Source organism: Lutjanus erythropterus, chromosome 16 (assembly GCF_056507025.1).
Source record: "Lutjanus erythropterus isolate fLutEry1 chromosome 16, fLutEry1.hap2, whole genome shotgun sequence".
NCBI lineage: Eukaryota > Metazoa > Chordata > Actinopteri > Lutjaniformes > Lutjanidae > Lutjanus > Lutjanus erythropterus.
This window is the reverse complement of record NC_139332.1, coordinates 19,966,585-19,979,980: the sequence shown is the minus strand read 5'-3', so window position 1 is coordinate 19,979,980 and position 13,396 is coordinate 19,966,585. Positions and strand designations below refer to the sequence as shown.

The 13,396-nt window shown below is 40.0% G+C and overlaps 1 protein-coding gene across 2 annotated transcripts in view; it reads left to right on the top strand.

The window, feature by feature from the left end:
- fam91a1 (family with sequence similarity 91 member A1) overlaps positions 1-13,192 on the top strand; it is a 35,568-nt gene extending 22,376 nt beyond the window's left edge. For both annotated transcript variants that reach the window (XM_084738794.1, XM_084738793.1), the window contains exons 16-24: positions 1,409-1,557; positions 2,202-2,336; positions 3,925-4,038; positions 4,555-4,627; positions 5,923-6,066; positions 7,804-7,905; positions 8,019-8,142; positions 8,261-8,330; positions 10,802-13,192. In XM_084738794.1, the coding sequence (XP_084594920.1) occupies positions 1,409-1,557; positions 2,202-2,336; positions 3,925-4,038; positions 4,555-4,627; positions 5,923-6,066; positions 7,804-7,905; positions 8,019-8,142; positions 8,261-8,330; positions 10,802-10,987 (1,097 nt within the window). In that variant the 3' untranslated portion in view covers positions 10,988-13,192. The remainder of the gene's footprint in view (positions 1-1,408; positions 1,558-2,201; positions 2,337-3,924; positions 4,039-4,554; positions 4,628-5,922; positions 6,067-7,803; positions 7,906-8,018; positions 8,143-8,260; positions 8,331-10,801) is intronic.
- Positions 13,193-13,396: the final 204 nt, after the last annotated feature.

Genomic DNA, 13,396 nt, shown 5'->3' with positions numbered 1-13,396 from the left:
TGATCCTGATGATTGTTCATTTAGGAACTGAGGAAAATTAATCTTGCCAACAAATCTCTCAGCAGACTAGACTGTGTTCAGCAGCACCACATGGTAATAAAAAGCTGAATCTTGATTGACAACACAGAGGCTGATTGATGTTTCTGGTCACCGGAGAGCACTCGACTCTTAATGGCAGACTGTGGTGTAAAATTTGAATTGTGGAGGTAATTTAGAATCACATCGCAAAAATCAACCTCCTTTAGACAACACAGTATGAAACATCAGTCTCATTGCTCATTATAATTGGCTTTTGTGAATTATTGTTTCTCTTTATGCTGTGGAAGAAATCCAAACATCAGTTCTCTGACCTGGTTGGCTGAGTTTCCGTCAGTTCTTTGCATCTAGGAAACTCGACTCTGCTGCTGATTTATTTGTTAATCATCATTCTCAGCAGTTCATAGACACCTCTTGCCTCTTAGATTTATATTTAGGAGGCATGAAGTGATTATTAAATCCAAGAATGTCAAGTTGACACTTGTGTCCTTTGAGAGGACGTTCTTAACAAGTCACCTTGGAGCGAGACGCTCGTCTTAACACCTCGGCTGTAAAGAAACAAAGAATCTTTACTGCTCGTTCTGGATGTGATCCACTGCTCTTCAACCTTCAAGTTAGTGGCTAAGGCATCCACACTTGGCAGATGGACTTAGAGGAGTTTTGTTTGCCCTTCTTCCCCCACTTCTATTCATTTAAAGGAATAGTTCGTCATTTTGGGAAATAAGCTTATTTGCTTTTTTGGTGAGAGTTAGTTTAAAAGATTGATACCACTCTCATATCTGTCTGATAAATCAGTGCTTGGAACTAAGATATCTGTTTTCTTGGGGACAGTAAAAGTAGCACCTGGGACACTAAGATATGTCTCTGTGACAATTCTGGGACAGTAGAGAAACTGAATGAAAATGTTATGTTTATGCAAACAGCTAGCCAAAATGATGTATATACCATTAAAGAAACTGACTTTATCCATGTGGTTACTTCAGTCACGTCATAGAAGACACAAGAATGCAAACTCAACTTACTTAATTTGCTTATTTGAAAGGGACAACACACCTTACTGAACATCAGTATAAATTCACAAGACATGAACATGCCAGCTTATAGCAAAAATGCTCATTTTCCTCTGTGGTTCTGAGGCAGGTAACATGAAAACATTACATGCATTGCAAATGACAATGTGCAGATACAAATATGCAATACTTACAGGTAAAAAAAAAAAAGACAAAATTTTTGTCAAATGTTTTTTTTACTTCAAAGTTTAAGCCATTGTTTGAGATGGTTTTTCTCTTTACTGACAGCACAGTTTGTCCAAGTGTGGTGTCACTTATGTGGCACCTCGCAGAGTGATTGTCTCTGTTTTTTCCTCTTCTAGGTTTCCCCTTGGACATGTTGCGCTGTGAGAGCCTGTTGGGTCTGGATCAGGCCACCTGCAGCCGTGTCCTCAACAAGAACTACAAGCTGCTGGTCTCGATGGCGCCGCTCAGCAACGAGATCAGACCCATCAGCAGCTGCACGCCTCAGGTATGATGCCTGGAGGGAGAGAAGAGGAGGGTACTGTGTGGCATGCTGGGATGTTGGATCTAATGTTCCCCGCAACTCCAGTGTTTGTGTTTTAGTCAACAGCTCGTGTGTGTATGTGTGTGTTCTGTGTTTGCCTTCTTGCTGTGTGTACACAATTGCGCGCCCGGAGTGATTTGTGACTCTGAGAGCATGCTTTGTGGGCGCTCAGCCTGCAGTTGCCCCCGACAACAAAACTCCACAAAGAGCAGAGGGAGTGAGAGGAAGGGAGGCGAGGCTCATGAGTAATTCCTCTGCCTGGCCACAGTCCAGCTTTCTAGCTGAGCTCAGAGAGGCTGAGGGAAAGAAGTTAAACTCTTGTTGTGCCATTCATGCTGCTGTTTATTCTCACACTGCTGGGACTCAGCGAAGTGGAATCCAGTGAATTCTTGTCTTTGTTTTCTGCTCACATCTCTAATAGCAGCTTCAATTTGTGCTCCTCTGACAGAAGAACAGCACAGACACAATTCTCCTCCTTTGTATCTGTTACTTTGAAGTGTGTGTTCATGTAAAAACTGAAATGTCTTGAGGATGTGTACATGTGTTTGCATTAGTTCTGCTCCTGTGCACTCACGTATGTGTGTGTGCATGTTTGTTTCTCCCTGCAGCACATTGGCCCCGCCATCCCCGAGGTGAGCTCCATCTGGTTCAAGCTGTACCTGTACCATGTGACCGGCCAAGGCCCGCCGTCTCTGCTGCTCTCCAAAGGCTCCAGGCTCCGCAAACTGCCCGACATATTCCAGGTTAGACCTAACTAATAATTAATCAAGTTCAGGTACACGGTTGAGTGAGTAAATGTAAGCCAAGCAAATGACATCTCTTTGAAGTTCAGATAAGAAAAGCCCCTCATATAGTAAGAAAAACTATCCTTTGAGCCTGATCAAAGAGGTGATCGGATGTTTTTTCATTCTGCTTTGACACCTGTCCATTTTTTAAATTTTGTCCTTGCCGTTTCACTTGGAGGAAAAGGTAATCTCAGAGCACTGGAGGTAAAATTCAAGGCCGTTTCCTTTGTCAACCCTCATTTCTTGACAGAGCACCTGGTGCATCACAATCGCGGTCATATCACACTCTGCACCTGCATTTTCTTCCTCAAAGGCCTCCCACTGGTCTTGGAATTTTTCAACTATCCTGGGAATGTGAAACAGGGGACAAAAGAGAGTTTGATGTAGCAAATTCTCTGGGGAAGATGTAATATCATGCAAATGGGTCAGCATTTGTTTTTCTACTTGTTGTCTACTTCTCAGTTTATCATTTTCCACTGTTTTTCTTCACAGTGAACTGTAGTAACAGCACAATACTAACTCCATCGCTGCTTTTAGAGCTGAAAATAATTAACAAAACAGAAAAATTAACTTAATGAAAAAGCTGTGACTCAGTAGGGAACAACTTTGCAAAAAGTCATGGCAAGTTAATCAGTAGCAGGGAGGTTTTATTATTTTAATTATCTGATGTTTGTTGTAGTGGAAAGTTGACAAATTGACATGTCCAACAGAGGAGTGTTTTTTTTCTTTTTCACTTCCTAGTGTAAGCAGTGTCTAATGTTATTTACATGTAGAAATCTATAAATCTAATGTTCTTTGTACTTGTTTCTTGCTGATATTCTATTATTTATCATTACTCTGTATGGTGAGGTGCAGGGTTGCATCGTGACACATGAGGAAGACAAAACATCACACTGGCAGGCAGGTGTGCAGGAAAAATAGGCAGACAAAACAATTCTGGTGCTGCTCTTCATAAACGCATCCATTCTCTCTCTCATTTCACTCACATCCTGGCCTTTCCAGTTCAAACTGCCCTGTCAGGTCAGCACTCTAGAATGAAGAGTTGACAAGTTTAATAACAAATATATTGTTTTTCTTAAATTGTTCATGCCAACAAGGCCTCAATTCATCCTTTAAATTATTAACATATATACTGCACATTGAAAATAAACAAAGTATTTGTACATATTTCAGTATTTCCCATAAGGTGTGCTGTCTGCACAAGATGGCTTCGACAAAGGACTCAAACTCAGGTTATGGCTTTAATTACAGTCTGTCTTTTAATATATTTTAAGGAAAACCTTATTCTAATGCTGACAACAATTCTTTGCCTCTGTCAGTTGATATTGGGACCACAAATTAGATAAAGAAAACAAAGAAAACTTTGTGGGCGAATGCCACAAAAAAGGCTCAGGAAATAGAGGGAGTTGTGCTTCCTCATAATAAACCGTCCCATGATGCAATACACGGTCTACAGTTATACTGCAACACCACAGTCCCAGTGTTTTCAGTGAGGAGCAGCTGTGGATGAATCCTTTCTTGACCTATTTGTTTTTCCTCTGTTCAGGTCTATGACAGGTTGTTGATCACCTCCTGGGGTCATGACCCTGGAGTCGTCCCTACATCTAACGTGCTGACTATGCTCAACGATGCCCTCACACACTCTGCTGTACTAATCCAGGTAATGAGGTCAGGATTTACTTGGCGTAATTGCTCGAATTTGAACTAGTGGACATTGCACCATCTAATGTTATGTATCCACCAGAGATGTGAACATGACTTTGACTCAAGTCAGACTCCAGTAATTCCACAGATCCACTTTATTTGAACCGATCTGACAGTATCCAATTAAGTTGCAGGAGAGAACTGACGTTTCGTTACTGAGCACCAGTTGGACAAAATCATACCATGCAAAATCACAAAATGTGGCAGTCAACGAAAAAAGAACTGCAGTATGCAAAACGTGCAAGTTAAACATTACAGAAGAAGAAGATGCAAAAAATTCTAACCTTGATAGACATTTGAATTTCTTTAAAGAATGGTAGGTCCAGGCTCTGCTGGCTTAATTGTGACAATTACTAGGTCCCACTTCTGGTGTACTCTCCTTCTGTGTTTTCAGTAATAACATATTCAGTACCAGGTCTCACTGTGTGGATATATAAACTGTACTGTGTGTATGTGTGTGTGTAACCCACAGGGTCACGGTATGCACGGTCATGGAGAAACCGTTCACATCCCATTCCCCTTTGATGAAGAAGATCTTAAAGCAGGTGAGTTATTATATGTGGATAAAACTATAAACTAGTACTCACTTAGTAACTGATATTACAGTACAGAACAGTTGCTCTCATGATACTCTCTGTGTCCTTGTATACAAGTATTTCACCTCAACCTCTAGGGGCAGAGTCAGATTTTTTGCTTGTTATTCCATGGGGTTTCTCCGGAACAGGAGACAGTACATTCAAATTGTCCACAATCCATTTTCCCATGTAAGAGCAGGTGTCAGAGCCTTCTTCTTTCTCAGGTGTATCCAGTATACATATGTTATTGCGCTGGCTCCCGCTCTCCAAGTTGTCTACCGTGGTTGCGAGAAGTTTTGCCTTCTTTTCAAGTGTCTGCACAGGACCTTGCCACATGTTAATCACATCTTTAGCTGCAGATATGAGCTGTTCTGCCTCTGCAATGCGGCAGCTGCATCCATTTCAGTGCGAAAATCTTGTTTGAATGACTGTGTAGCCTTCAGGATGTCCATAGTTTCAAGTCATGACACTTTTATGATTGTTTAAAGAGTGTTAAATTAAAGATCAGTAACAGAGCAGGAAAAAAAAACACGACTGCTCTGCACACAACCATAACCAGAAGCCCCAGCATAAATATTTTGGGTTGATTTGGCCATGGAGATTTTTTTCTTAAACTCTACTTGTTTCCATCCAGTCTTAGTAACAAACGCTTGGAGATTTTCCTTTGTCTCTATTGAGTGAAGTGTTCAGGGACTGACTTGTGAGTCTGACGCACATCATAACCCGTCGTGTGCATGTGATACAAGTGCACAGAAAAGCATCCTAACAAAGGATATCAGCTCCAAGTGCATGAATGCAGGAGCTCGACCGACCGCATGCATTGTGGCTGACATCCTCGTCTCTCATTAGACTCATAATTAGATTATTAGCAAAGTAGGTAAGAAAAAAAAAAAAATGTTGTTTTTGTTAAAGCCCAAAAATATTATATTCAGGACATCCCTAGTATATTGTCACTGCAGTGTTGTGCGTAAATGATTAACATAACCTCAGCCGAGCTGTGCTCTTTTCTCTGGTGACTCAAACATTCAGCTTTTGGCTTTGAGGGTTTTAACTCGTCAAACATTATGAAAATGATTTGAATCCCCTGAAATCCTTTTCTTAGTGAATTTGTGTGCCAAGCTTAACACTAGCACCAAAGTCTCATCCCTTTAATACATTTGCTTTCAGAATGTTACATCCTCTGGAGAAACATTTTATATGAATGCAGATATTAACAGAAGTATCTTTGTGCCATTGTTTGTGCTGCCACCCTCTGTCCTGTGCAGAGTTCTCCTACTCCAACATGTGTACGCACAAGGCGCTGCAGAAGCTGAAGGAGCAAGTAGACCTTGAGCACCAGTGTGGCTACATCACCATGCTCAACCCCAACAACAGGCACCGTCGCAGGGCCAGCGACAGTGAGTGCAGAGGTAAGAGAGCCGATGCAAATTTGTGTACGTGAGCATTTCAGAGACAAGAGCTATAGTTGAATCAGTTCCAATGTTCTCGCCTCTGATGGCCATTGGCACTGATGGTGCAAATTAGATAAAGATTGCTCACAGTCCAGTTTAATTATGCTGTTTGTCTGCATAATTGTGTCCCTCACTGTGATAGCCTTTGCAAATGGACGCGGATCGAACACCGTTAGCCTTTACTTTTAGATTCCCTGATTGAATCTCGCTGATCTAAGTGATTACAGATTTTGTTTAACATAAATATTCATGCACAGAACAGAGAACATCTTATTTTAATTGACATATCTGTAATACTTAGTCTGCAGAAGGAAAATTACTAACATTTTTTCAAGGTATCCACATTTCCCTGTTTTTGACATTCTTTTATGAAGAGTTGGATCAACATATTACAGGAAGAACGTAATTGTAACACTCCTCACCACATCCCACCCCTTCACCAGAACTGGAACATCAGTCATAACTGTATGTGTCCCTTCTCCCTTACACATATGAACAAAGTCTTTCTTTTGAAGATGACATTAATAAAACAAAGCAACAAATAAAAAAAGGAAAAAAGTGAGGAAAAGATGAAAAAGAAGAAGATAGAAGTTTGGTCTGGCACTAAGACCTTTAGTGAGTTGAAATATGTAATAAAGGGCTGCCTTTTCCCCACAAATTTTCTCAGAGTTACCCGTCGGTTCATACATTTTTCATTTTTTCCAATTAAAAATAAACATGACATCCTAAAGCCATTGAGAAATGGATGGGGCTCAATCTGATTTCCGCTGGAGTAGAAGACTGCGTTGTGCTAATAAAGATGCGAAGTGGGTAACTGTTTAGAAGAATAGACTATAGTGTGGGGGCCACAAATATTGCGATAAAAGGGCAATTTTAAAATTTGATCCTAAATAGTTTAGAAGAGATGGGCCCAGTCCACTCCAATATCAGTATCAAGACCAAGTTTGATGTAAGACACTCATCAGATATCAGAAATGCATCATCGCACAGGCAAATGATGCTGGTTGAAGGATGCCATTACACAACTTACATTATACAAACTACTCAGCCTTTCCAGTTTTAGCTTCATGCAATCTTACTACTACTAATGCAACATCCACTACTACTAATAATAATGATAAACATCAAGAAAAAAGAGCACCGATATCAGCATAGTATTGGTATCAGCTATCCAACTTCAGATACCGAAATCAGATTGGAACTGGAAATAAAAGTGGATCTGTACATCTAAATATGTTAGAGATAGTCTCAAAATATTCTTTTCAAAAAATGTTATAACTTTGAGGAAGAGTAGACTTAACTTGCATGGAGATTTATGGCACCTGTCCTCCACTCCTCGAAATATTTCAGACATCAGGGCTTTGAAGAAATGAACCCTGTGCAGGACTTTTAACTGTATGAGTCTTAGTCAGGCACAGAGAGAGATAGTGTGGGTCTCTTTGAAAACCCCTTTCCACCTTTCCTCTGTGATTTTTTTATGCCCACCTCCTGCTCATGCCCTGTTTTTTTTTGTCATAGCACACTCATCAAGTGATAAGATCTGACCTTAGATCTTGGAGTGACTGTTGTTTGTGGTTCATTGTTTAAAGTGCAGCGAAACTTCTTAACTGAGGGGCTCTCACTCTGTAATCTAGCTGTGATTAGTTTCCCACAAACAACCTTAACGCTGATGGAGAGTTGTTGCTTTTCTTCAAGGGGACACCCATCTAGGTGGAGGTCTGGACACCAACGGCAGCACTGAGTCCTTTGAGCTTGTGACAGAAGAAAACAATGGGGACGGCAAAGCAAAGACAGACAGTAGGTCTACTTTTTGACTGTTTGCGAGTCAAGAGACGGTAAACATGGCAAAGAAGTTGCATGTCATGTTAATGTATCTCATGTTGTATGTTTCATTCTCTTTTTTTTTCCAGCTCTTTCATCTGAAGACGAGTGGGTCCCTCTTGAGCTGTGCTTTGGCATGCCTCTCTTCAGCTCCGAGCTCAACCGCAAAGTGTGTCGAAAAATTGCCTCACACAAACTCTGTAGCAACGAAAGGTAAAAAAAAAAAAAAAAAAATCCACCCAGCATCCTCAAAAACTTGTTTAAAACACTGAGAAAAGTGTAAAGGTGTGTGTTGTACGGTGCCAGACTTAAGCTTTGTTGTTTTTTTCAGCCTTCAAGAGCTACTTCACTCAAGCCGAAAGCTATCGCTGAAGGTGTTGAGCTTCGTTCAGTCATTCCAGGTAACCACACTCTGCTGTCTCTTCAGGTTTCCACTTGAGAATCCCTGCTGAAAAGAAAAGAAATAACAACGTCCAGTGAAAATATCAGCAGTCAGGAATTTAATCTTACAGACTGAGTAAGGAGCATGACTAATGAGATGATTAAGAATTGTATTTAGTAGAATTGCCGGATTTAATCTGATTTAAATACAATAATGTGTACAGTATGGTGTTGTGTAGATTTTGGGCAGTATTTTTAGTCACAATGTGGAGTGCAATGTGAGGAAAAACCGTAAATTTGTTATCTGACGATAATGAGACCTTTGAGATTTCAGGAAAGATTGCTTTATATGAGAAAACACAATTAAATCTTTCATTTGAAACAACAAACTAAAATAATAAATATGAGCAGCACTAAAGTGGTGTTTTTACCCTCTAAAATGAAAAGATAATTAAGTCATAATTTTGATGTAACATAATTAAAAAGAGAAAGTTATCAGCAACCATGACTGCTTCTAGTAGCTATTTCATCAAAAGTTTTGTTTTGAATCAATATTGGTAACATTTCAACTGATTATTAGTTGAGATTCAACAAGTCAACTATTTTGCTTTGATTGTAGATTTTAAACAGATTAACTACAGAGTGTATGTGAGTATTCTCAGAATAATTTAGTTGAACTGTTTAACTCAATCTAGGCAATACACAAATATTCAAAAATGTATTTGCACAAATTCAACAATTAGGAAACAATTAAAATATTTAATAAAAACTTGTTGATATTCTGTTGCTCAATAATGTTCAACATTATGTATAAAAATGTTCACAAATACATTGATAAATGTTACTCGTTACCATGTGTTTATATTGTTTCTTTCATTGATTTTGATATAGCAAAATCACATGAGACGGTCGTAGGCACAAGGCGTGTAGCCTCATGCTTAAGATAATCACAGCCGTGCTGATATTCAGCAAAACCACGCAGCCTCGAGTGTTATACTGTTTTTACACAACAGTGTAATAACAAAAGATTGTGATTGTTGCAGATGCATTCAAGTTGCTCTTAATGGACCGAATGACCATTTATATTTATATTTTTGAGACTCTTGTGCTTCTAAACGGACTCTGATCTGGTTCGTTTTTTATCTGAAAGCAAATGAACCAACCACAGGATTTTATAGTGGCGGGTATGGGACTTGATTTCAAAAGCTGAACTACAAATAAATCCATCTGCCAATTGTGAAATTGTTTCAGGAAGTAAATCAGCATAGAATTGATCTGTATGAATTTCTGCACATCACTAACATGTGTGCATGTAAGTGTGGATACTTCCCCAGATTAATATGTCAAAAGGTGTTCAAACTGCTGTGTTTGTGTCCAACTCTGTCTGCTTTGTCAGATTAAAAAGTGTGTGCCAGCAATCTCACAGTAATAAGACCGAAATCATTACTGTAAAAGACTCCTGCTTTTCATACAGTGTTGGATTGGTTGGATTTTATTTTAATTTAAATTATCTGTCGAGCAGCTGTTTAAGTGGCTGTTTTACATTGGCTTGGTCAGGTTATATCAGATGCTGGCTCTACTTACGTTCAGGTAACACAGTTTTATTTATTTTTTTATTTTAGTTTTTATTTATTTGTCACCCTTCTGTATAATTCACATCACAAAACATAAAGCCCAATAACATCTGATTTAATGTGATGAAGAAATGAAGTATGACCTAATACATGTGTATATAAATATGTGCTTTACCATGAGTGAAAGGTGCTGGAAAAGCTTGAAAATGTACCTTGAAAATGTTTGAAAAGTGTTTAAATTTGACTTAGGAAAATGTGTAGGAACTCTGATATATGTTATTGAATGATATTGAATTATATTGAATGATGAAAGATGAAGCATTAACATACCAAACGTGAAGTTGTGTGTATCGTACTTTTAGAGCCCTGAAAGTCTTAGGAGAAACCAAAGAAAGTCGTGCCAGAAAAAAAAAACAAAAAAAAAACAAGCAAGACAAAAATGCAAAACAATAATCATAGTTGAAATTGGGTGCAGTAACACTGGGTTGCGTGAGAGATGATTTCAGATAAAAATGAGGTATTGTGTTGATTTGCAAATGTGTGTGTTCAGACTGTGGGGATGTGTGTGAGTTGGGAGGAAAAAAACAAGATCTGAGAGAAAAACAATTTAATAGAAAGTGGAAGAGCATGGTTAATTTGTAGTTTTAGCTTAAAATTTGAACACCGTGTCTCTGTTGTGTGCTGTCCGTTCATTTCACAGACTGAGCCTGTGGACCGTATCTATATATTTTATACACAAATCCTCAGCCACATGATTTAGTGTTTGGATGTTAGACTGTAAATCAGACAGGAACCATTCTACTTCGCCTTTCCCGGCGTTTTTTTCCTTAATCCCAGAGAAATGTGTCCTCGTCCCACATAAATCACCCGCTCTGCCTGGTGTTCTGATCTGTGACATTTGCCCCTTGTGTTGGCAGGACGGCGTCCAGCCCTCTGACCTGGACAGCGGTGTGTCGAACCCTCTCAGTCAGCCCCCGGCGGAGTCTGGTGTCCCCCTGCCTGCCCTCAACCTCCTCTTCAAGGACGGGCAGCTGAAGGAGTGGAGCGGGCGGGCCCCTCCTCCTCTGGACATCTCAGCCCTGCAGAAGGACCAACCCACATAAGCCCCCCCCCCCCCCTCCAAACCTTCCGGATTTGAGGAAATTCTTAATCGAGGTCCAACCGTGCATCTTCATATCCGATCACAAGGAAGCACTCATTTCTTGTCTGTCAGTGTCCACTCATGGGAAAATTAGCCCCGCCAGCACTTCATTAACCTACTGTATGAGGAATCATCCTTCTGACGGTGTTGCCAACACTAGTTTGAACCCCCCCACGCTGTTCCCCTGTGTGATTCCTCGTATCCGTAGCAAGGCAGTGTTATCTGTTGGAGTGGTGCTATTATCACAGTATATACCAGTGATGCAGGTAAACTGGAACGCCGTTTAACTGGAAACACAAGCGCTCTTCTCCACTGACCAGCCCCCCTACACCCGACCCCTTCAATCAATGGATGTTTTGTGATCCTCAAGAGCATAAAGGAGTGTAAAGTGGTTGATATTGTATAGATGTTCAAAAATGACCCACAAAATAAACAAAAAGTGTTGAACAGACTTCTTCAGGAATCATTCGACAATATGCATTATTCTAGGACCAGAAGTCTTTGGACAGGAGTCCAAATACAGACCCCTGCTGCCTCCCTGTGTTGTCTCATGTTAAGTGATCTGATGCATGATACTGTTGCACAACTCGTACCATAAAAAAATACTTTCCTCTTTACTTGTAATCAATATTGGGGGCATTTATCATTATTTGCACTGTGCAGGATTTCTTCAAACCTGTGGATGAAGTAATGTCATGTAGATTTTTTTTCTTTTGGGAATTTGTCGTAGTGCGCACATAAAGTTAGAGCTCACGTTTACCACAAGAAGGTGTTTCCTCTTGGAAACTCATCGATCAGGCATCAGAGAAACTGCTGTTTTCTTTTTAAAATCCTTTTGTTATCATTCTTTCTCAGTATGCGAGAACACCAAAGACCAATTTCTTTTCCTGTATAATGAGTTTTTTAATCTCCTTCACTGTCCTTCTTTTCATTTTGCTGCCTTATTACTTTCAGCCAATCAAAAGCTACCAGGTCTTTGATCAAATCTCTGGATTTGATTTGCTTATGTTCAGTTCTTTTGCCTTTTTCTTTTAGATTTTTTACAAATGATTTCAAATGATTCATGTGCATTTGAATGAGTGTATATAACCAATAAAAGTTCCAACACTGGGTCACAAAGTTCTAACATTTTGCCCTGCTCAAGAATTCGACAAGTGTACCTAATTGCGTAGAGTGGGAACAGTCAGCTCTGTGTGTTTGACCCAGGCCTGTTGCCACTGTTGCCTGCTGCCAGTATCTTTCCCTGGATCCACTCCAGTTTGTGTGTGCAGAGCAGTGCACTCTTGGCCAGCCTGTCGCACTCTCCATGGGATTCTGTTTACACCATGTTTTGAAAAATGGGGTTTGTAGTCTAGAGAGGAGGAGAGGAGGCGACTTTCACTGCGAAGGCTGCCACAGACCCATGGGATGGAAATGCTAATGCTTTGCCCAGCGTCTCCGAGATGTGATGGCCCGAAAAGTGTGTGAAGTCTGTCATGAATTTTCAGTGTGGCTCCAAGAATACTTTTTTTGTCATTGCATTTAGAGCGATAACCCATTTTGTTGAGTTTCTTCTTTGTCTTTTTTGAAGGAATCTGCCTTCTGCAGTTTTTGACCCACTTGTGGTTGTTTTTAATAACGTGATGCTGAAATAGACAAAAAAAGACTTAACATGAGGTCCCGTTGAAGCATGATGACTGTGTAGAAACTGTTGTGTGTAAGTTGTGTATGCGTGTGTATTGTACACCTACACTCTTGGTGTGTTTTCATACACGCCTTTCACGATAAGAGTCCTTCCCCCTCCCTCCCCTTTCCAATCCTGCCTGTCTGTTCTCTAGTTGCAGTACTCGGTCATCCCAGATATCCCCCATCCTCCCCCAGGTATACATCTACCACAGTGTTTAAAAAATGCTAGTTTTATATGTCAGCCTATATTTTAGGAAATCTTTGTTGTAGCTTGTTTAATGGGACTGTGAATATCATTGACTGAGTTAATAATGATGATGCTCTTGTAATTAAATGGGTTAAAAAAAAGAAGAAAGTGACATTCCTTCAACATGCCCCTGCGTCCATCCTTCCTGCTCCATCTCCCCTCTGCTCCAGATACATATTATTATTACAAATAAATATGTAAAAAGTATATGAAAATATAAATAAATATGTAATAACTTTTTCCTCCCTGACATAAGTCTCTCAGTGTTGTTTTTACTGATCATTACTTTGCGGTTTTGTATCACCGATTCCAGCCCATGCTGGCTCTGAATTGTAGCCAATCACATTACATGATATTAAGCCGTCCTCTGTGGATGTTTTCCTCGCCAGGTGGAACAGATGGTGCGCAAGACGCAGCGGTCCGGATGCTGTGTCCATCTGCCTCAAGTACACACTTGCT